The sequence below is a fragment of the Buteo buteo genome, chromosome 9 (genome assembly GCF_964188355.1).
Source record: "Buteo buteo chromosome 9, bButBut1.hap1.1, whole genome shotgun sequence".
Lineage (NCBI taxonomy): Eukaryota > Metazoa > Chordata > Aves > Accipitriformes > Accipitridae > Buteo > Buteo buteo.
In genome coordinates, this window is record NC_134179.1 from 2,621,099 (window position 1) to 2,645,399 (window position 24,301).

Below are 24,301 nucleotides of genomic sequence, written 5' to 3' on the forward strand. Positions count from 1 at the left end.
AGCCTGGACGGGAAGATATGCTGCATTAGGACTGCAGGAGTTTCACAGCATCTTGGGGTGCACCCAGCAACTTGCTATTTTTTTTCCATTTGGGAAAAAGAAAGTGTTATTCTTTTTGTATAGCAGGATGTATTTTTTTTTTAGGACGCACTCACAGAAAATGAAGTTGAACCCAGGGAAAGAGGCAAAGCAGCAGACTAAAGGACTGGATGGGTCAAGAGAGGAGTTTTATGTGTCCCCTGGAGCTGGCTAGACTCTGATCCAGCAAAGCAATGTGATTTCTTGCAAATACCCATTTGTCTAGTGCAAAACGCCTTACGTATCTCTTCCTCGCCCTTGGCTCGTGGTCCAAACCCGAGCCCTACCACAGCTCCGATGGGTTTGGAGTCCATCCCACAGGGGCAGCCGTGGCTTGAACATGGCTTGAGCCTCTGCAGCCCAGATTTGAGCAAGAGCTCAGGATTGCTTCTAGCTTCAGAGGTCATTTGGTGCAACAGCCTACGGCCACAGGATAAGAGAAGGTGTGTGTGTATATATATATAGGTTATATATATAGGCTATATATATATATATATAGGCTATATATATAGGCAAACCAGTTTGAGGGATGAAAAAGCCATTTGGAGAAGACTAAAAGGTGCATAAAAGCATGGAGAAATGGAAATAGCAGCACGTGGGAAGCAGAACCAGAAGGTCCCATCCCAATGGAGTGTCACCTTAATCCAAGCAAACGTAGGCAACTGAAATATCTCACTGCTGCTCCGTAAAGGATTTATCCCCCAAAATTTGGACTCGCTACCCAGAATAAGGAGGATTTGGGGCCTTTTCCTAGACGTCTGTGCTGGCATCTCTCCGCTCCGGCAGCGCACTGCTGGCATCCATCAGTGGAGCCCCGCAGCCACTGTCTGTCCGTCCCACCGTGTTGTTTCGTTTATCGACATTTTCAGCCCCTACACTCCGCACCACAAGGGGAATGTTGTCGGGTTTTTTTATCTCCTTCCCACTCCAGTTTTATCAGTTATTTATTTATTTGGGTTTATTGGTTTCCTTGTTCGTTTTGTCTTTTCGTTTACTCAGTCCCCAAGACCGCTGAAATGAGGCACCGAAAAAGAAAATATAGGACAAATAATTATTATTTGCATGTTCTCTAGAATAAGCCAAGAAAGAGTCTCCGGGGAGAGGGTGGGATTCGCCTCTGTTTGTTTCTTCAGAGGCAATATTAAAAAGGAAAAATGTGAAAAGGCGGGTGGAAGAGTTAACCCTTGCCGGAGCCGTGTCTCCGCACCACAGAGGGGGCTGAGAGCTCCCAGCAGCGGGGAGGAGAAAGAGGATGAATCAGAAACAGGTTCCCTGGTGCTTTTGGCTTCCCACCAGCAGAAACAATGCAAAAATAAAATGCAAGAGGAATCCTTGGCAGTGAGGAGAGAAAAGCAGTGCAGTCTGGTACCCAGGGCAAAGCGAAGGGCAGCTTTATTTTTTTCCCATGTAAACTCACGACCCCCACCCCCAAAAAAATACCCCACCTATGGCATTTTTAGAAGCGAATCCGAGCCGGATTTGGTGAATATTTTCCAGGTGTGGGCCTGGAGGTAAGGGACTCTGGCGTGGCATGTGCCGGGGCCGAGTGCCCGGCTGCGTGTGATGCTCAGCATCGCCCCGGGGACCAAGGATGTCCTGCGCCTTCCCCTGGGGTGGCTCAGAAGCAAACATTTGGATGCCCATCACTTTGTACCAACTCATTGGCTTTGCAACAGAGCTAATTTTGTGCCTTTTTAAATTTTTTCTTTACTAAAAAGAAACAAAAACATTGACTCCCCCCACACACGCACGCGATGCACTTATTAAGGCAGACTTTTCTTTTTCAGGTCCAAATAGGAAATGTCGGCCGTGATCAGAAAACCACCTCAGCTGAGTGCTTCCAGCAACCCTTCAGCTGCATTAGAAAACAAAATCCCTAAAGCTTTTCTAATTGCATCTGCATTCGGGATGGGAGGAAGGAAGGAAGGAAGAATGGATGCAAGGAATTATGCAGAATCATTTATACTGGAGATGGACTTTTTTTTTAAAATAAAGAGGAGCTTAAATGCTTTAAAATTACGTGCTTCACATTTTCTTCAAGATGTCAGATCCTTGCTCTTGAGGAGACAGTCCTAAGGTCTGGAAGGGAGATACATGCTGTCTCTTTTTCTTTTCACCTCCCTTTCTCCTCCTCAAAAGCAGAAAAAAAGAAGTTTAAAAGGGATTAAGCCAAAGATTTCCTTTACAAAAAGACACACATTTCAAACAGGTTTATACCACCAAAAAAAGCACACTGCAAACGACATAAAAATGATTTTTTCTTTCCTCCCCCCCTCACCTTTTGGCAGCCATGTTTTACCTGCCCCTCTGGGGACGACGTAGCACAGCAGACACAGACTCACAGAGGGTCTCCAGCAGCTCTGCGATGCTCCGGGGGTGCGGAAAAGCAAAAAAAAAAATCACCGGGATTCAGGTGGGATAACAGCTGCTTTGCATTAGTATCTCCCTTGTGAGCTTTCCCTTGTTTTTCTTCTTTCTCCTTGTTTCCTTTTCTCCCTGCTCACTCCTTTTTCTCCTGCCTTTGGGATAAGAAAATGCAGCCCAGGTTCTCCCTGTCTTTCAGTGTCCGTTTTCCTCCGTGTTTGTTTTTCCACATAATATATCCTCACCTCCAAAGTAAGTGCTGAAGCCAGGGGCTTAATGGGCAACTTGGGGAAACGATGATCAAGGCCATACCTTGCCGCAGCCATCCTGTGTGACCCCGAGCAAGACCCCTAAACCCAGATCTCGCCTCCCCCTAAATCCTGGAGGTATCTAAAGATGGATGAAGACGTGGCCTTTAGTCTCCCTAATTTCACTTAACATCTAGCGTGGGGATATTGGTTTTTTTCCCAAACTCCCTGGGATATTTGAAGATGCCCAGATAGACCAGGCTTAAGTAGACTCAGTCTACTCTTTACTCATCATCTCGCTGCCCCGTCCCCTCCATCCCTTGTCCAGATGTCCTTCCCCTACCTCTCACGCCTGTGTTTCTATAGCATATGGGGCTGCTCCTGGACAACATATGTCATCGAGAACACAGAGAGCCTTAATTATCTCTGTCATGATGATGTGGTCCCTATAGTGACCATAATTTCAGGAACATGTGTTTCTGCTATCCAGAACCTGGGCGCTGCACTTTTTGAAAATATTCCGAACGATATAGAAAAGGCAGAAAAGGCCAAAGCAGTATATTAGCAAGAAAAAAGCCTATTCTGTGACGTGGGGAGGGATATATTTAGGATATTTTCTCAGCTCTGTACACCCCAAAAGGCTTTGATTCAGCCTCGGTGTAAACTTCCAGCATGTGTGTGAATTTGCTCTGCTTACAGGCTGTACCGAGCAGGGAGGTGCTGAAGTGCCTGCTCAAAATTAAGAACATGCTTAAGGGCTGAGAAAAATGTGCGGTATTTAAGCATGAATAGCAATTAAACACCGAAATGTGGCCCTGAGTGCCTTGGTGGCTGAGGGAGAGTGTATTGCTTAGCCAACTCCGGCTGTGCCCGACGCTTCAGCCACCTGAAAGTGTCTCAGATGCTCTGCTGAATCCCTGTGGTCTCTATTTTTTAATTTAGAGCAAAAAGCAGCTGTTACTGCAAATAATTACCCTTACGCCTGGATTACGTACAGTGTTGTTCCTTCCACGACTCCAAAACATTTTTCCTTGAGGGCTTATATTTCCAGAGCTGTCAATCCAACACCTCTCACCAGCGCTAAATTCGTTTACAGGAGGGGTGGGCGGGGAAGCTTTAAAAAATAAATAATCAAGCCACATTAAATAACCATTTGGGAGACCATCCGCCTCCCAGGCTTGCTTGGCTGAACTTGATATTAATTAGGCTAAATCCAAACGCAGCACCTTCCGCAGGAGTCGGCTGGAAAGCTCTCACCACTCACCCCATGGCTGCAATTTCCAAGGGCTTTACCTAGTTAAGGATTATAATCTTTAACAGCTGCCTGATTTACTCAGCTCATTCCCTCGGAGATGCTGACACAGTCCTCGGCTGATGAACGCCGTCTCTCTCTCCTTCTGCCATCGCTTCTTCCAGGATTATGCATTTATAGGAGCGAAGGTATGGAATGGAGGCCTCCAAAAAGATAAAATCCCGCTCCTGCCACCGGTCAGTAAGGAGGTGGGAGTTTGCTTGCCATAAATCCACGAGCCCTGCTTGCCAGATTAGAGCTGGCTGGACAAATTTGGCACCGACTGCGTTGTATAATTAGAAAAAAATATTTAAAAAAAACCCCCACAAACCCAAACAAAACAAAAAACCAGCAGAAATGCTTGTGGGAACGTGTCAGTTTGCTGGCTGGGGAGGACGATGGGGGGAAGTTTAGTCTGCTGCAAGTAACCAGCAAGGGTCGGCATCGCTGGGGGGTTGGCATCCCTCCCCAGCTGGTCCTGCAGCAGGGCTGGAGCTCGTCTCCATCACCCGGCTGCGGAAAAGCTGCCCACCTTTTCTGCAAGCGCCTGACCCGGGGTTAGGATCAATGACACATCCTCAGAGCTGCCGGAATGGGAAAAAGGCCTTTTCTGCTTGGAGAGCAGGTTTTTTTCCTGCCAGATTCGGGGAGGACCGGCTGTAACCAGCACAGTCTGTCCTCTGCGATCAGCTGCACGGCTGTCGGCGCGGGGAGAGGCGATGGGGAAAAGGGAGGAGAGGGGCCGGGGTCTCCCACCTCTTCTCCACATCAGCATTTCATTTTATATCCCCGACCTCATGCGAACATCCCCATTTTCCCCATGCGGCACGGGGCACAGCAGAGCGCTGCGCTGCCCTTCCCAGTTTATTTCCCACCCCGGGAGAGGTTTTCCGCAGGACATGTGTTCTCAATTAGGTCCATTTGTTCAACCTACGTCTGGTTTTGCTTTCGTCTCTTGGCAAAAACCAATAATAATAATAATAATAATAGCAATAATAATAGCAAGGCAGCATCCCAACCTCAGGGAGCGGATCTGCAGCCACGTCGAAGTCCTTGACCAGAAAGATAGACGAGGCAGAAGCGCTGCCCTCACCCTCGATGGTTTCTCTCCCTGACATTATACTTCAGGTAACTCCCTTTTTTTTACATTTTTTTCCAAGCTTCTTGGGTTTCAGCTTAGGACAAATGAAAACAAGCAGATTTGCAGGCGGTCCCAGATGTGGGATCGGGTTTTAGTTTCATAAAGGCATTCGCCATGGACCGTCCAAGCCATCTTCAATCCTCGGGCTCAGCCAGGGATGGGTTTGGAGCGAAGCACTCGGTGGGTTGGCTGGAGCACCACAGGACCTTCATTCTCAGCAAATCCCCTTGTGTATTAATTCATTTTGAGAGTTTAGCGCTTGTTATATGTGTTGCCATGAGAGCTTGAGAGGCTGGAGATCTCGATGTCCCATCATGAACACCAGCCATGCTTCGTGCTACTATGCCATGGGGTTAGATTCAGTTTTCATGCTATTTTTACTGCTTAAAAGGTAAGAAAAGGTGTATTGGGTGGGAGCAGAGGTCTATTTAATCCAGCATCTTTCTCCAAAGGTGGTCAAAAGCAGATGCCTGGGGAAGTACACAAGAAAAGGGTAAAGAAAGTGGATGGAAAGCTAAAGTAACTGGAGGAACTAAATGCACTTGTGCTAGCAGAGGACTCGAGTCAGTCTTTTTTTTTTTTTTGGTAGGTTTGTTTTTTTTTTTACAGAAAACCCCACAGTGCTCTCCATGTGCCAAAGCCAGGAAACAGGAAAATAAAATGCTACGAGAGGGGCATTTCAGAAATACCTCCTGTGCCTCTCCCAGGGTATAAGTAACTTTTGGGAGCATGCGGATTTGCCCTTTGCTAGGCACAACTCCTTGGCCTAAGGGGATGAGTCTCATGCCCGTCATTCTGTCAACCTGTCTACCACCTTCAATTCCCTGTCTGTTTTTAACCGCATTTTAACCACAGCAAAGCTGGGGTTTCAAAGCTACAGGTTTCCTTCTCATTTAGTGGAGCTGGAGGATGCAGGTGAAGATGCATCAGTGTCCCCTGAAGGGAAAAGCAGCCAGCTCAGCCTTTTATTAGACATCAGAGCATCCAAAGAAGACAAATTCACAGTGAAGGGAAGCAAAACACAAAATCCTTCAGTGTCAGAAGACTAGGAAGCTCAAGAGCCGTCGATGAGAGCATCTCATGATGCTGGGAGAAGCTACCCCTTCCCCTTAGACTCAGCATATGATGCTCCATATCATTTCTCTTTCACCAGGAGCCTATTCCTGCGGCTTCGGGCTTTATATGGATGCGGGACATCACCTGTGTCACCCCCTTGGTGCCAGGTGTCGGTGTTTGGCTGAGCCCTATTAAGTCCCCGTGGCTTTCCCTGGGCTAAAGACCCCTGCGCAAACAGACCGTGACTTGGCTAAACACCAGCCTTCCCTCTGAGCAGGTGTTTTTGGCATTGAGGCTCAGTTTCTTCCTTCCTTACCAGGTAAATACTTGGGGCTTGTGTGGGGTTTTTTGTCTCTCTGGGCAATTTTTAAGGGCACCTGGTTAAAAGCGTGGCTGTCGTCTGGTGCTGGAGGGGCAAGGTGTTGGTTGTAACTTGGGTTTCTTCTCCTGAACAGATACTCAAGGGGAAAGCTATGGCACGGGGTATTGCGCCGGCTGGAAATCTCCCTCTCTGTTCCTAATAAAGCTGTTTGCAGCTGGAGACTTTGCAGCGTGGGATATATTTGGGCTGAAACTGAACTTTCTTGTGGGAAGAGGTGCAGGCAATCAATCCTTTATTTCCCTGTAGAAGCCAGCGAGGGGGAAGGTGCTCAGTCAGGCCTGTCGTGTTTGTTTCTTTATGGTAATGAAAAGCAAAGCGAGGTTGCCCCCAATAACGCACATTAATTTTGCCAAATCATTACAACATAGGAGAGAAAAAAATTGCCTTTGCTGGGGGAAAATAAAATACCAGGCAATCTGTCCCTGGTGAGAGCTGGAGGGGGTGACATCAGGCATCCCTGAGCTGACGTGTCCCGTTAAAAGGAAGAGGGTTATCTCACCGTTGGCCCGATATAACGGGGAAAGAGGGCTCTGACTCAGGGAGGGTGTGCTGGGAATCAGCAGGAGGAACGCACATTGCTTTCCGGGCACCCACTGACCCCGCAGCCGTGCCAGGCTGGCTCAGCTGTAAAGCTAACCTCGCTTTTCCCAAACCATCCGAAGGTGATGTGACAAGGGGCTGTGACTGAGGCTTTGTCCGCATGCGGAGCGGATGACTCCAGAATAGCACATTGGGAAGGGATGGTCCCGGAAAATGGTATGTGCACACACGGTTGTTCCAGGATATGAGAGCGCTGTTGCAGTTTACATTAATCCGTTTAACTCTATATTGCTGTGATCCTGACAAAAAAAAGCATCCTGATTTCAGGCCAAAGCAAACCGGCCTCGTGCATTTAACATCCCGGTGCAGGCGAGCCCCGGGGCTTGCAGGGACTAATCCACCGCTGGGCTCCTTCGGGCTGGGGTTTTGGGGGGGGGGGGTGCCAATAACAAATCCTGTAGCAGAAGCAAGTCAGAATAAACCTGTTAGGCATTCAAAGGTTGGGGGTTTTTTTCTGCAGTTAATGAGTTGAGGCTTCAAAGAGGCCGGGATAGCAATAAGAAATGCTCTGCAACCACCAACTAAATGACATGGGCACGACCGCGTCCCCCAGGGATCCAGGTGTAACTTTAAATACAGTTTTATTTCAGGTTTGCTATTGACGCACAAACAGCAGAGATTGATGTTTAGTATACATGGTATACACAAAGCAGCCAGTACGATCGGCATCTCCGTCCTTTTGCTGTACACTAGGCAAAAGAACCGCACTCAAGAAATCCCTCCTGCCCCATCCTTCCCCTCCCCATGAACAAGGGTGACAATTCCTCTGTGGCTTGGAAACCATCTGTTGGACGGCAAGACACAAAAGGGCAGCTCCTCGGAGCTCTGTCCCCAAACAAAAGCACGGCAAGCTCAGCGACGCAGGAAAACCCTCCGAAACTAGATGATACGTTCATGGGAATGGAGACCTAGAAGGGATTTCCTAGAACATTAAATCCCGTCCCCCTGTTGTGCAGAGCAACCACAACATCTGCTCCTGGCTCTGTCAAGCAGCGTGGAGACCCAAAATGTTATTGTGTTCAAAAAGGCAATACATAAATCCTGGGAGGATGGGTCTGCAAACATTGTCACAAGGGGTTTGCTAAGCTGGTGGAACGGTCTAGCAAGGAAACCCCTGTGCTACCGCTGTCCTGTTTCTTGTGATCTTTCTCACCTTGCCCACAGCTGGAGACCTTTCAGAGCAGACCAAAGGGCACAAGAAGATTCCACGCTATACCTGCGTGGGACCAAGCCAGCAAGGTAGGCTCCAAGCCTCTAGCTGCTGAGACAGCATCTTCTGCCTACCCATGACCTGTGTATCGTCCCTGTAGTCCCTTTCTGCTGATCCCAATAACTGCATAGCTCGACCCAGAGACTCTGGCTAGCCCACAGTCACAGCTAACCAATTAAGAGGCACCTTCATCAGTGGAAAAGCAAAAAGTGAAATGGTCCGAGCAAGACACCTAAATGATGCGTTAAATGGTCGTCGGGAAGAGGGCGGTGCATGAGGTAAGACAGCCTCCGACCACAACGGGCACGATGCTACATAACCATCAGAGGTACAGAATAAACCCTTGCGCAAAACACTGGAGGGGGAAACTGGTTGTAGACGCTTCGCAGCAGCAAGAGGTTCAATGCCTCCTTTTTCCCCGCACACCTGAACCCCGCTGAGCCCCTTGCCCCCAGGAAAGCCCTAGACCCAAATTTACCTTCCACTCCCGCAGCTCAAAAGCAATGGCGGGGAAGTCGCCCCAGCTCTGCTAGAGTTCAGCTCAGCATATCTCAGGGAGGCTTAACGCAGAGGAAAAATAACCCAACCTGGCCCATAGGTTGGAGGGCAGAGGGCGGTGGGATGTCTGGGTACGGCATACTGGTCCCATTGAGCAGCGAGTACCATTTCCAGAGTGGAGTCAAGTACCGGCAACTCGCGGGACTGCGTCTGACCGCGTATGGCACCGTGCCATGGTACTACAGTACAGTTGCTTGTTGCTTTTTTTTGGAATGACAGCTCAAATCTCAGGTCCATAGTGATCCCTGAAAAACTTCAGGCGGGCATTTTACAACCTGCCCTGGACCGGGGTGTAAAGGAGCATCCAGCTACACACTGGATGCTCGCACAGCCCCATCCCGAAGCACCATAGGAAAACCTCAGCCAGGTGAGAGAGCCCACCAGGAATAACACCATCCCTGCTACGCAAGGTTTACATCCATCGGGGCAGGAGGAAGGAGGTTAAAAAAAAAAAAAATACAGAGTTAAGCACCATAAAATCTACACTGGTCAGGTCATAAACATGAGGAGAAAATGAAAATAAAGCCACCACCTTCCAGCCTGGCCCAGGGATGCTGCTGGGGCTCTCCAGACCACCCAGGCTGCAAAGTCATCACCGGCGAGCCCTGGAGGCATCAGTCCCAGCACCTCGTCACGCCGGTGGTTGGACAGTATAATTTGCCATCGTTGCATTGGTAAATCCTTTTGGTCCCATTTAGCACGAGCGTCGGGGGAGTCCGGAGAGGGGGGAGGTAGGCTTGGCCCTGGGAAGATGGGGGAGTCTTCGACTGTGCAATTTAGGGGCATCTCCCTGCCTGAACTCGGATCCGTCCTGGGCAGCGATCCTTCTTGTTTCCATCTGTTCCCCCCTGACTCCCAGCCTCCGCCGGTGGGTTTCCGCATCGTTCGGCAGCTTCGAGGTAGATGTTCGTTCCTGCTCTGTCTCTGAGCGACCTGGTCGGTTAAAGCCCTCTCTCCTGGGCGCGTGGGGTTTGCGTGCTCTCTTCCCACACCCAGGTCCCTTTTTTTCCCTTTCCCCCCACCCCCCCCACCCCGTTTGCTATGTGCTATGGACATCTCCCCCTCTCCCAACCCCTGGCTGCTGCTCGACTGCGTCCAGCCAGAGGAACACCATGCCCTTCCTCGCAGACACCCCTTGACCCGCTCAGCAGGGCCTCAAGGTGCAAAAATCCAGCTCCTGTGGCTTCCTCCGAAAATTGCAACTCTCCCGGGGCAGCAGGCGCCCGGTTGGGACCGAGCATTTCAGCGCCCGTCTCTTGAAACCCCGACCGCAGCTCTTGGAGCAAGGAGACCAAGGTCCAGCTTCCCACGCCGGGCAGGGCTCCCCGCACAGCCGGACGTCGGCCGGTCGCTGTGCCGCATCGCACTCGGCGGCCGGTTGGCCGTAGGAGTCGCGGCAAGCCACCGAGCGCTTCTGCAACCCATCGCCGCAGGTGACGGAGCAAGCCTCCCAGCCGCCCGCCGCCCACTTGTAGGAGGGACGCTTGTAGCTTGGTCTCCCACCGTCCAAGCGGTTGGACAGGCTGAGGACGCTGTTGTTGAGGTCCGGTGAGGTCTTGCCCTCCTTCTTGTAGGAGGACTTGTCCTCCTTACTCTCCTTGGGGAGGTAGAAGGAGTAGCGTACCCGAGGAGGGGTCATCTTCCCCACGGAGAGCACCTCCAAGGTCAGGGGTTCCTGGATGGGCTTGAAGGCTTGGAGGCTCTCGACGGCGGTGCCGGTGCCGCTGTACCGCAGGACGCTGCCCTTCACCATCAGGTCCCTCTCCACGGCGGAGACGATGAAGTGGCCGTTCAGCAGGTACTTGCCCTGCCCGTTCTTCAGCGCCAGGTAGTTGTCGTCGCTGATCAGCCCTTTGTAACCCCGCTGCCTGATGTCGATGTTGGAGGCGCCCGCGGGGATGACCACCACGAAGTTGTAGCCGTGCCTGGAAGAGACGAGCAGGCAGGGCAGGCCATCAGGCAGGGGGACGTCCTGCTACGACGTGGCCTCAGCCTGAAGCTCTGCAGCTACAGCCCTGAGGTCTTCCCACCCCCACAGTTATCTCCTCCTTCCCGCGAAGATCATTTTGAATCTCCTCCCTGCGCTGACTTTCATCTAGGCTGAGGTCACCCCGATATGGGAAGATGCTTCGGCTCCTCTGGCTCAACAGTACGGAGGTACTGGAGCTAACTCCATCAGCAGAAGCCCACAGGGCGTTCAACGTGCCCTGCTTCTCCTCCAGAGCTAGCCCACGTCTCTGCTAGCCCCAGGAGAGTTTGCTCGGGATGGACTTAGCCCCCATTGCCATCTCCATGACCTTCCTGCATCCACCCCAAAAAGCAGAGCTGGGAGAGGGGGAAGCGCACGTGGTCACCTAACACTTACATGGGTTTGGTGAACAAGCCCGAGACCTTCTTGCAGCTCTTGTTGTCTCCTCCGCAGACGCTGCATTTGTCAAACTTCTTCTTGGAGCCCAGCTTCCCATCACAGCCTGCTTTGATGCATTTACCCTGGACGCAGACTGAGGTGGAGTCTGGGGAGCAAGGGGTGCCGTCCACAACCTGCATGAGGGTGAGCAAAACAAGCTGCTGCGTTTCTCTCTACCACCCCACAAACCCCTCCCAGCTGCAGCCCTCCAACCCGGGGCTACCCGAATCCAGCAGATAAGTCCTGAGGAGACACTAGCAGGCACCGTGTTGCCCTTTGCTCATGCTCTGCTTTGCAGTCAAGCTTTTTAGGGTCTCTGAGAAGAGCTGTGCAGGACTACATCCCTTTCGTTCTCCATCTGCATCATTTTCCGCCCTTTCTGTTGCATCGGTGCGAAGGGAACAGCCTGCACTGGGGACACAGCTAACGCCACCCTGCTCAGTCCCACCTCTGGCCGCCCACCCTGCCTGGCACGCACATCACTTCCCCAGCACTGTAATTATCATCCTCTATCGCAGAACGATGGGCACATCCCAGAGGCACCTTTGCAAACCCTCCACAGACCAGCTCCAGCCCTGAAATATATAACCAGAGGCATACAGGCTGATTCATACCAGCGTGGTGGATTCTCCTCCTCTACAGCCTCATCTAACACAAGCTGCCCACCAGACAAGGAAAATCCATTCATTTCCAGGCACGCTGGAGTCATCCTACAGCCAAGGCATTGACCCCGGCGGGTCTCTCACCAACCTTGGGTGCCAGCACGTAGAAGTAGCCTGTGCCGTTAGCGCGGCAGATGAGCTTGCATTTATCCCGGGGCGAGATGCCGGAGTATTTGGGGACCCAGGAGATGGAGGCAGTGAGGCGGTTGGTGCTGTGGCTGTAGCCATTGAAAGCTTCACACTGCTCCTCGCGGAAGCTTTTCCCTGGCACTGGAAAAAAATGGGGATGTGCATGGGATTGGGGACTAGCCCCAAACCTCCGGCGCTGGTTTTATGGTGGTGTTATACCGGCCACGCACACACAACCACCAGCAAGCTGAGCTCCGGCCCCTTACCTGCAGCAGAGCAGGGGTCCAGGTTGCAGGAGCGGTACTTGACGCGGATGCCCTCGCAGTAGGAACCCCCGTTGGCAGGCACCGGGTCGGTGCACTCCCGCTTGGCCAGCTGCACCCCACCGCCGCACGTCCGCGAGCACTGCCCGTAGGGTGCCCACTTCGCCCAGCCGCCGTCCACCTGCGGGGATGCGGCGGGGTGAGATGCTGCATCCCCTTTGGCACCAGCTCCATCCCAAATGGGGTTGGGGGGGGGGGGGGCGGCTCTCTGGATTCGGAGCCCATCCCTTCACAAGCAAAACATCTTCTCCCCAAACCTGCCCAGAGCTGGCTGGAGCAGAGCAACGGCATCCCTCTTGCAGAAATACGCAATACCCAAACGACCTCCATCTCTTTGCCCATCGGTGTTCCCCCCGCACCGGGTCCCCGGCACCAACAGGCAGGGGGACTGCTGAGCCAGCGCCCACGCAAAAACTCGAGGTGACCCCCGCGGGATGTTTTTTTGGGAGGGGGGCTCACGGCGCAGGTACTCACCCTGTACTTACTGATGTTATGCCTCTCAACGCAGGCACCCTTCAGACAGAAGCGCCCTTCGCCGCAGCCGGTGCCGTCCGCCCAAGGGAAGTGACGGGTCTGGCAGACGATCTGCCCGCGCGCTTTGCCCGTGCACCAGAGCTTGGCGCAGTACTGCATGTACGGGCAGGGCTTGGAGCCCACCCCGAAAGCCAGCTCACACTGCTGGTTCAGGCTGTAACTCGTCCCCGGAAGGTCTTCGGGCAGTGGAATGGGTTTGGCAGGCTGGTCCAGCAAGCAGTCTCCTGTGGGAGTGGGGATGGGGGGGTCTACCGGGTCCTTGGGACCAGCGTGGGGAGGGACGGCATCACTGCTGGGGACACCCCGGCACCAAGAAAGCTTGTCCAGTGCAGAAACACCACCAAACTCCCCATTTCCTTCTAATTTTGTTTGCAGAGGGGGTAGAAGAGTTGCTCTACAGCCCATTAGCCTCTCCCGGTAACCAGCCCCAGGGACGGATTCTGCTCCCACGGGACAGGGACACGGGTAAGAGGGCGAGGGATGCAGGAGGGCTCACCGTGGCCGCTGTCGAGGAAGTCAGTGATGATGGCAGCGCTGCAGGCTGACCAGGGGTTGGCGCGGTCGATCTGGATGAGGGTGGGGGACATCATGTGGTTGGTCTTCAACCGACCAAAGACCTCCTCGCAAGCCTTCACGTTGTCGTGGGGCATGTTGAAGACGTGGCCTGCGTGAGGGATAAAGGGGGGGAAGCATGAATAACCCCACTTGGCATGCAGAAGAGGGCCCCCACAGCTTCTTGCAATGAGGGAAACTGAGGCACAGAGTGAGGCAGACCCTTGCGAGGATTGCAAAGGCTGTGGATAGCCCAGGAGACACCTGGGGAAGGATGACGCTCGTGCACGCCCTGGCTCGGACTGCAGGCAGGGACCGGGAGCTTGCAGGACCGGCACACGTGAGTCACCCTGCCGGCAGCGTCCCCGAGCCAGCGAGCTTTCTGGCACTCGGTCCCAGCTGCTTCGTGCATGTGGAAAGCACATGGGAAAGGAAGGACAAAGGAAATTGCAAAGAGAAGGACACTTCAGTGCTCGCCTCTCTCCCTCCTCCTCCTCCTCCCGCCAAGCACCACAAGTGTCTCCGGAGGTAGGTGTGCCCTCCGCCTGTTATTTCAGGACTCCCGAATCCTGGAAACCCAGCTGAGGTAGCAACCGCAACAGCAAAGCCTTTTGCTTTCTCAGCAGCTCTTTCCCACCCGGCTCGGGGGGGTTCTCATGCCCCAAGGTGGAGTTTCCCCATCACCGGATACCGGTTATTGTCTGATCTTCCGGAGGTTGAAATCAGGGTTATTTTGAACCTCACCAGCTCCTGGCATTCCTCCCGAGAGGAAGAGGAGAGCGGGGAGCCTTACCCAGCTCATGGGCGGTGGTGAAAGCCGAGGGCAGCCCATCGTCCTCGATGACGGAGCAGCTGCGCTTGGGGTCGCACATGGTGCCCACGTCCGCCATCCCCAGCGTGTCGCAGGTGGTGGCACCGCACAGGTCCTGTGAGGCACGGAGGCGAGGGGTTAGTCCCGGGGCCGGCACGGGCATCACTGTTCCCCATCCCTACCCCATCCCTGGTATCCCACGGGGAGCTGATCCCAGGCTGCTTGAGGAGGAGAGGCAGCCCAAAGGGATGGGGAGACCACCAGGCTGCGGAGGCAGGGAACCTCACCCTGACCCAGACCAGGCTGCAACGATGTGTTTGCATTTAACCCTGGTACCAGGGATGCTTTTTGTGTGTAGCATCCTCCCGTGCCTTCAGCAACGGCTTTTCCCTCCCGAATGGCTCCTCCGGGCAGGGTGGAGATGGTTTTGGCATGGAAGAGTCAGTCCGGCTCCCTTCTTCATAGCGAGCTCAAGGACCGGGCGCGGATGGGTGGAAGGGACGACACCTGGCCTTGGGCTCACAGCCAGCCCATTTCTCAACTTCTTGCTAGGAACAAGAAGCCCCTGGACCAGGTCCAGAGGTTCCCAAGGCTAAGGGAAGCCCTCCTGTCTCTCCGAGACACTTTGCAGCCATCCCTCGAGGAGTAACCAAGCCCCGCTGCTTGAAGAAGGAACCAGCCCAGCCTTCCACCCCCAAATCGAGAACAGCCAGACCCCACGTAGATGCTGCCGGGACAGAGGATGGGAAGGGTCTCGTCGTGGCTGGATCTGCCTTTCTTTGGGATCCAGAGGTGCTTGTGCGACTAAAAAGTCCCTGTTTGAAGAGGTACCGCCGCTGCAGCCTGGCAATAGCCTTGTCCTCGCATGCCCCCTTCCCACGCTGGGCTCTGTCAGCGACTCGGGAAGGCTGGAGCATCGTCCCCATCCCTCGGTGCTGTCCCAGACGGGCTGGGAACTGCAGGGGAGGCCGTGCAGGGGACAGGGAGCAGCTTTCCACATGAAAAGAAAGCGTAAGGGACTCATCGGGCGCTCCCATGCTATAAATAAGTGTGATTCATGCTCAGCGCTCACCCAGCCAAAGCGCCTGGGTTGCTCGAAATCTCGCATGAGCGGCTCTGCCAACATTTCCAGCGAGGTTTCCAAGCTGAAGGCATTCCCGTGCAGGCAGGTTCAGCCGTGGGTAAATAACAGTCCTGACGACTTCGGTGAGCCCCAGCCAGGGCTGAGATGGCTTTAACAGGAGACCTGTGGCTACAAAGTCTGGAGGCGCAGACGAGACCATGATCTCTGGAGAGGCGAGGCGGAGAAACGCCTGGGTCTGGGCCGGCTATCGCAGCCGGTGGAAAACCCCGTCGTACAACCGGCTTCATCTCTCTGCTCTGCAACAGTTCTCCTTGTCGGCTGGGACCCCGCTGCATCCCTGATCCCACCGTGCATTGATGCTGGCAGGGACATGCAGGTGGCAACCCCGCATCCTCGGTGGCACGGCCACCGTCGGCGAGCGTAGGGTGAATAAACGGGGCTGGCAAGCCTGGACGCTGGGTCCCCTGTCCCAAAAATGCCACCAAGAGCCAGTGCCATCCCCATGCTGAGCTAACCCAGGGATGCAGCTTGCCCAAGACCCTCCGCCGGTGCTCTCCCCTGTGGCAGTCCCACCGCTGGGGGTTTGGGGGTGAAGGTGGACGCGGGGAGGGGGAATGACACAGCATCACGGGGAAGAGGCGGCCGCTCGCTGCTCTTTGAAGAGTTGCCGTTTCCTTGCTGGCGCGGCGAGCTTTTGGCTCCCGGCCCAACACCTGCACTGACACACTGACCCACTTCTCGCTCTGAACCTCGCCTGCCGGCGGCGGGGATACACGAACGAGCGGCTCTTAACGGGGTTTTCCCTAAACCCACCCCCCCCAGCCACAGCCTCCTAGGGGCAGCCCTCTTTGAAAGGCTGGGCAGAATCTCTGGGATCTAATGAGGGGTCCTGGCACACCCCCCCCCCCCAAAACGCGTCCTCCAGCCTTGCCTGGGGTCCAGCCTGCTCAGGAGGGGAGGCAATGCAAGGATGGAGCTTTGGAGAGGAGGAGAGAGAAATGCAAGAGGTTTAAGGTGGGAAAGTGGCATGCAACGGGCCAGCTCTGCCTTTGTACGGTGTGCTCACCATCATGGATATCGCCCACTGCCAGCCCAAATACAAGGAGGATGCCCAGTGCCCCGAGGGGCTCCAAGCAACCCGCTCAATGCAGCACCAGGGCTCTCCTGCCAGCCTGACCTTCATCTGAGGGCGCTTCCAAGGCTTTTCTTCATCCCCTGGCGAACTTCTCGAGATGTTCTGCAGGTCAGTTGGGCACATTAATTCGCCTACTCAGAGACCAGGTCATAAGCGCTCTCCCTGCCATGGAGGCAGGTCTGTCCAGAGCAACCCCGAAAATCTGAGCTTTGAGCTACAGAGGGTGGGTTCCCAAATTCCCCCGCAGCATCTGCCACGTGCTAGGCTGCAGCCAGGTGTTCCTTGGTGCGATGTCCCTTCAGTTTTACAGCAGGCCAAAGATGTTCAGCAAAGCTTTGCCGATGGGACGTCAAGGTTCAGGATGGGTGGGAAGCACGGCTGAGCCCTTCGCCTTGGTGCGCGACGCTATTTCCAAGAGGCAGGAGTGCAGCCGAAGGCTGGATGCTCTGTGGGACCCTCCAACAAGCACTGGCTCAGGTAGGAAGGTGAAGTTGCTGATCTGCAGATCTGCACCCGCCGGCTGAGCGGGACTGAGCTCCCCGAAGGCAAATCCGCAGTCCAGCATGACCAACATCAGGAGGGAGCAAAGCTGAGCAGGGTAGGACAGCCCCATTCATCAGCCACTCGTTGACACAACTGGAAACTGCCTATCAACTGGGCTTGAGATGAAATTTAAGTTGGGGGCTTATATAACAGCTTTTTGGCAGGGAGATAAGCTTTGGGGTGTCAGGGGACCACAGATGGACGCACTCAAGGAAGGCAGATGTCTCCTCGATCGTGTGCCTTTGCACCGAGCCTGCCTTGGGATTTCAGGAATGGATGGTTTAGCAATGTGTAAAAAATGCAGCCCGGCCGTGATCCGCAGCTTTCGGATTGCTGGGACCGAATCCGTCCCACGTGTGGCTCCGGTGATCTCACCAGGTTTCCACCAGAGATGGAGCTGCCTCATTCCCGCAGGGGTGTCAGCAGGCATCATCCTCCTCTTTGCAGCACAGGCAGGAGCTGCTGCAGCAGGCTGGGATTCAACCCTGCCTGTGCTCCGGCAGGATTTACAGCTGGCCGGAGGACACGGCCCCTGCCCGGGGTGGGGGGGACGAGGAGGATGGGTGGGAGGAGGTCTTGCACGTCCTGCAGAGCATCGTTCCTGCTCCAGGCCATCATCAGCCCGCGCTGACCCCAGGCTAGGGGCAGCTGAAGCGAGCTGGATGCCGTATCCTTCCCACCCACGAGTGCCTGAGCTGGAAAAACGTTTTGGGAATGGTGTCCCTGCTGTTGAGGGGAGTTCCCAACCTGTCTCTAATCCAAAGACATCTGGGCAGGGATGGGGGAAGGAGAAAAAGCGAGTTGCTCTTGCTGGCAGAGCCTGCTGCAGCCAGGGTAAAACACGACCGTCCCCTTCCAACTGGGCTCATCCTCCTCCCCTCCCATTAGCGATTTGGGGGTGTGGGCTGTAACACCCCAGCCGGGCACCGCACCGACATCAACCCTGAGATAGGACCCCAGGGAAGAGGAGAAGCATTTGGGGAGGAGGCTCTGGGAGCGGTGTCACTGCTTCCATGTCACCCAGTTTATCAGGGCGGGAGGATGGAGAGCTCATCCTGGGGCGGCAAGCACCCCGCACCCCACATAGCCCTTGCCAAAGGCGAGCAAAAGGTTAGGTCCACAAAGCCCCCCCTGCTCCATCCCTGGGGATGCGGCCAGCCCACGGCAGAGGTGAAGGAGACTCTCGCCTCTTCCCCTCCAAGGGCTGCAAGTGCTGGCTGTAGCTCCGGTGCTTTTCTTCCAGCCCTGAACCGGGTCCACGCAGAGCAGCCAGCACAGGGAGGAGAGGTCCAGGTTCTCAGGAGGACCTCGCGCATGAGTCAGAGGAAGCAGGGAGAGGTGGTTTGGTTTTGGGTTTTGGTTTTTTTTTTTTCTTGGCAGGTGGCACCGTGAGTTCTTCCCAGCCGGGAGAGGGGGGAAGCGGGGCCATGCTCCTCCTCTTCTGGGCTCAGACCCCGCGTTTCGGGGTGGTGGCCACTGTGCGCCAGAGCCGGTGGGCACTAGCTGCAGAGGCTCTTGCCAGCAAGCAGGGGATGGAGCGGCAGGTTTCTGCCCGTGGGGGCAACCTGCCTTTGCAACCTCCTGGCCTCGCTTACCCCCTGGCAGGGCTTTCTCCGGCCAAAACCTGCCCAGAGGACAGCAAGGGCTGGCTCAAGCGGGCTTGCTCCGCACCTCTGCTCCCCCCCCCCCCCCGCAACCCGGTCCCCGGCATCTGAGGGTGGAGGGTCCCTTGGGAAAGGGGGATCGGCCACGAGCGTGACCTCCTCCAGCGCGCGCCAGAGATGGGGGGCAGGTGGCAGGAGGCCTTAGCACGGTGCAGGGCTCCTCGAAATGGGGGGGACACAGGACCAGCCCTCCCGGTCATCCCCCCCCCCCGCACCCACCTGCTTGGTGAAGAGGATGGCGGTGTCCCAGTACTCGGGGTGCTTGTCGCTGACCTTGTTCCACTTCTTCTGCCAGGCGCAGAAGTTGCGGAGGGTGAGGGCGGCGTTGCCGGTGACCTTGGGCCCCTTGTCGTCCTGCCCGATGAGGAGGAATTTGACCACGGAGATCTGGATGGGGTTGCGGATGCTGGGGTGCTTGTAGAGGCGGGCGGCCGTGGCCATCAGCGTGAGCAGGTAATGCTGGAGGTCGTCCCCGTGGAACTTCACCATCGACTCGTCGGCCACCACCAAGGTCTCCACGTAACGCGGGACCGAGGCGAAGCGCTTCGCCCGACCCCCTTTCCCCCCTCCGCGCCCCCGATACTTGTCCAGCGCCTGCAGGACCCCGGGGGTGAGCCCGGAGCCCACGGCGCAACGAGACGCTCCGGCCCCGACGGGGCGACCGGGGCTGCGACGCTGCAGGCGGTGGGCTCCGCCGGCCGCCCCCCCGGCCAACGGGCTGATGATATATTCGGCTCCACGGTAACCGAAAGCCCCCCGGAGCCCCCCGCAAAGGCTGAGGGCGGCGAAAGACTCCCGGTCGGCGTTGACATCCCCCGAATAAAAGCAGTGGCGGAGGCCGGGGAGGGGGCGGACGGAGCCGGGGGTGACCCCCAGGTAGTGGGCGGCGAAGGCGGGCGCGATGAAATGGGCGTCGGGGGAGAGATGGAGGTAAAAATCCTCCCCGAAAGCCGAAAGCTGGAAAACCACCGCTTGCCTTCCCCGGGGGGGTTCGGCGGAGCCTCGCCTGAAGTAAGAGCGCCCGTTGATGTCGGGGTCCAGCCGGAGGGGGGTCACCACCTCGGTGTCCCCCGGGGGACCCCCCGAGGGCAGGCTCAGCCCCGGGGAGCCCAGCAGCAGCAACGGCAGCAGCGGTAGCATCGTCCCGGGGCCCGGGGAGGGGGGGGGGGGTTCACGCCGGCGGCATCGGGCTTTTGGGGGAGCCGGGAGGGGGGGGGGGGGGGGGAAGAAAGCAGGACCCGGCCCCCCCCCTTCCTTCCTCCCTCCCTCCCTCTTCCTCCTCTTCCCAAAACTCGGCGGAGGGGAGCGGAGCGGCCGTGCGAGCCGCCTGCCCCGCCGCTACCTGCCTTATGGGGCGCATCGGGTTTATATACGGCGGGACCGGGGCGGGGGGGGGGGTGTTTAAGGACCGAGGGGGGGGTAACGGGGCGCGGCTTGGCCCCGCCGCAGCCACTCCGGTACGGAGCGGAGCGGGGCCGGGAGAACCGAGCTCCGCCCGGGGCCGCCGCCGCCGCCGCCTCCCCGGAGCTGGCGTGGAGGGGGGGGGGGACACGGCACCGCCGTGGGGCTTGAGGGGAAGGGGGTATGAGATGTTGGGGGGGACACCCACGCCCTCTTCGCTTGTGTTCTTGTAAGGGAGGGTGGGATCCTTGCAGCCCCCCCCAAGGGATGCTCCAGTCTGCCCCCCCCCCCCGGAGATGGTGCTGGGTCCTGCGATGGTGCTGGGTCCTGCTCTAAGCGAAAAGGCAGGATGAAGCTCTGTGGCCCCGCAGGGGTGGTCTCCGGCTGGGGGCAGGGGTGCGAGGTGAAGGCGGAAGGTCCTCCGCTGGTATTTGGGACAGTTCGGCGGAGCGGGCTTGACCTGCTATTTGGTAGCCGGACTTCTTCGGGGAGATATTAACGTGTTTTTCACAGCCCGGGTGAACCTAGCGCCCTCCACGCACCTTCAGACCTGCCGCCCTCGCAAAATTCCGCCCCACTTTCTGGGCCTCCAGAGCACCCCAGCGCTCTTCTTCCCCAGGGGACCGGCTTTCGGTGCATCCCTCGCTAACCCTAGCCCAGCCCCGGTCGGATCCCACGGGCCTCCAAGGGGAGCACTCGGTAAGTGTTAATACCCATAACGTCCCCTCCTCCGAGACCCCAGGACACGCTACACGGGGTACATCAGAATCCCCCCATGACCACCAAACACAGTGATCATCAGAAGAGTGCTGGGGACCAGTGTTTGGGGCAGCTGATGTTATTGGGAGATAGATAGAAAGAGCTTATCGTGGGTGGGATTTTTTTGAGAGCGGGGCAGCTAAAAGGAGAGCGATGAAGAGTCCTCAATAACCATCTGCGGCTGAGGAATAGATTTACTGACAGCGATAAGCATGCCAACATGGGGACGGGCTGCACAGGGCTTGCCCAGCGGGTCTTTTTCCCCTGCAGCAGTTCTGTTTCCACACAAGCTGGTTTTGTGCCCACAGGGAAGGATGGACTTTTCTGTAATGCTCCCAAGCTGTCACTGGGCACCCAAGTCATGCACGTCCTCATAGCCCATGCTCCTTTCCACCACTCTGGGTTGGTTTCATGATAAAATTTAGTCCTTCTCATAGACAGGCTGGTTCTGATGCGATTTTAAGCCTCAACAAAGTCTGCAAGCATGGCTTAAGTATTTGCACATATATGTAATATAAGCCAAGGCTGTTGCTCAAGATGCAGAGCCCGCAGCCTGCAGCCTGGCTCGTCTTGGTGCCAGCGCTCCCCCGTACTGTGGTTTGCTCAGTCGTGTGCCTTGCAGCTGAACTTGTGACCCAAAATAATCATCTGACTGCGCTGGGCTCAGTGAATCAGGGATTTTGTCTGCTGGCCAAAGTGCAATGTGTGCAGGGATGTCGATAGGGCCAGAAAGAGAAAACGGGCAGCACAGGGAGTGGAGGTGCAAGGAGAAAAGGACACAACCTTGAGCATCTTGAGGTGCCAGGAGGGAACTTCTCCTTCCCACGGCACTGTTCAACAGGATGAGTTTATCCCAGCAGCATCCGGGCTGGCGCATGGTCCCAGAGGTGCCACCTTACAGCAGCAGCATCCAGCTCTGGGCTGAGCCCGTGGCTCCTGAGGACATCTTGGGAGCGAAGCTTATTTTGGAAGCCGTGCCGGGTTCCTGAGCGGGATGGCGAGGCTGTCGTGCTTTCTCCCATCCCCACCTCCACTCTGTTTGCTCTTTGTGGCTTCATGTTTAAAGACAGTAAATACTCATTCCCGTCACACGCGACGGGTGGGCAGCAGCGCTTGCACCATCTCAGGCGGTGTTTGGTGTTCTGCGCTGGGGAAAGACATGGCAGAAGACCTGCAGGCTGGCATGTACGCTGAGCTGCAAGGAGGTCTTTGCCCTGAAGAAATACCGGTGAGGAGCAGATGGGAAAGGGACCAGAAAGGTCCCTACATGCACCATGAGAGCACCTTGGCTCCAGGTATCCCAGCCTAGAGGTCATCAAGCCAGGGTTAGTCATTGCTGCCCCAGGAGCTCCAGCCCCTCCATCTGGTAGATCTTCTCCAGCAGCAGAGGATGAGTCAAAGCAAACTGGCAGGACTTTACCTCCTGCCTGGAGAACACCTGATTGCCTCCCGATGGGGAAAGGCAGGCAGAAAATGCGAGTGTTTTGGCTCTGCCTGAGCTGAGACCCGCTCCATCCCGTCAGACACTGGGTTTTAGCTGGGCTCGCTCTGTCCCGTGATGTTTACGGTGGGCCAGCATCCTTGGGGTTGAAGCGAAGGGATGGATCAGCTGGCTGCTCTCTCGCAGCCTCCCCTGTCCTCACTCGCTCTCTGAACAGGTGGGAATCCCCTACCCACAGACAGAGCTTTGTTTGCAAGCCAAATCATCTGCTGCCTTCGTTTTCCTGCCCGTGGTGAATAGAAAAGCTGCTGACTGTATGGAGCGTATATTGCCCTCAGGGCTCACCCTTTACAGGCAGCTCCAGGGGCTACCGGCGTGTCTCAGAGTGCTCCAGACAAGAAGGGAGGCATATTTTTATTTTGTTTTTCCTCTAGCTCAAGGACGTGATGTGATTTCCCCAGTCCCTGCCATTAGAGAGGACCCAGACAAAGCCCTTGAGCAGTCCCAGGGCTGTGGCGTCTGCTCGGGGCGCTTCTATCTCAAACCAGGGTGGGCAAAGCGAAATATCTCTGTTTTGTCTCCTGCCAACACGAAGGGGCAGATTACAGCCATCGGCCACACTGGGAGGGTGAGGGCCAGGAGAAAGCAGGCAGGTCCCTTCTTTGGGGACCTCCCGGCAATCGCTTGCACCCCACAGCCCTTTACATCTGCACAAAGGAGCCAGCCCAAGATAACGCCGTGGTCTTGCTCTGCATGTCTTTCCAGGTGCTTGAGGCTGAATCTGTCTGCTTTTCAGGCCCTGTAGTTTGCCTGGATTTAATGGAAATGGGCTGGATATAGGTGACCTAAAGGAGAACACATGGTAAGCAGGGAATGGCAATGGAAGATGCTTTTGGACCTCATCGAACAGCTACAGATAATAAGTATATTAAGGTATGTAAGGTAACTTCAGCTCCTACTTTGATTTTTGCCTAGAAACCACTTTAAGGTAAAACCTATCATCTCACCCAGGCCTAATCCATAGCTCACCCTGATCTTGAAATATTGGCGTGAGCTGGTCTGCAGTGCAGACCCTCCTTCTCCCACCTTCCTCCTGCTTCATCCCAAGTGCCTCTGGGAAGTGATGACAAGATATTTTCTGTCTTTTTTTCATCATTGTTGCGATGCCAAGGGTTTGAATGTAGAAATAAAAGAAGAGTAGAAAAAACCCCAAACCTCACGTATCTCCTGGATATTGCAGTTCACAAAAGAAACAGTTTTAAATAGACTGTCTGAGAGCTCCAGGCCAAAGATAGAGAGGAAAGGTTGGAGGCAGGGAAAAGCTGGTGCTGCTGCAAACCGTTCACTAGTCTTCGGCTGAAAGGTTGGCAGATCAGAGGCCTGGGCTCTCACCCAAAAGTTCAGGCTGTGCTCTCCCAGCTCCCCACCACATGGGCAGGAAGGAGGATCCTCTCCAGGGACTGAAGATGAGTCAAAGCGAGTTGTTAGGCGGCTTTCCAGGAAAGAAGGACTTGGAGAAAAAACCTGGCCGCGTCTAGATAAGGTCATTGAGGGAGAGGTACGCAAGAAACCTGAGCACGTGGAGGTCTGGGGAACCTAAAACTTGCCCCATCCTTGGTCCAGGAAGATGCTGAATTTAGTTAGATTTATTCTGGCTCGGATAATAGTGACTGGAGATGGGCAGGATGCTCTGCCTTGGGTTTCCCATGCAGCCCTCGCAGTTCTTCTACGCAACAGGGATGGCAGCAGCACTTTCCCTGCCCCGTGACAGAAGAGGAACTATGCTTTAAATGTCTTCAAGCACACAGCTATGTGCAACACAACAAAAATCAAACCAGCCTGCTCCCCCGCCATGCACAGGCGACACAGGAGAAGGATCCCTGTGCCTTGCCTCATTGCTCCTGCAGCAGGAGCATCTCTTGCTGCCT

General features: G+C 55.5%; 1 protein-coding gene across 1 annotated transcript; it reads right to left on the reverse strand.

Moving 5' to 3' along the window:
- Positions 1–7,724: 7,724 nt before the first annotated feature.
- On the reverse strand, positions 7,725–19,950 carry ADAMTS15 (ADAM metallopeptidase with thrombospondin type 1 motif 15). The gene is made up of 8 exons (XM_075034877.1): positions 18,992–19,950; positions 14,329–14,461; positions 13,480–13,647; positions 12,924–13,207; positions 12,393–12,570; positions 12,086–12,267; positions 11,294–11,469; positions 7,725–10,853 (listed from the first exon to the last, which is right to left on the reverse strand). Exons 1-8 carry the CDS (start codon positions 19,910–19,912, stop codon positions 10,073–10,075), a joined length of 2,823 nt encoding a protein of 940 aa, XP_074890978.1. The 5' UTR covers positions 19,913–19,950; the 3' UTR covers positions 7,725–10,072.
- Between the last annotated feature and the right edge of the window lie 4,351 nt (positions 19,951–24,301).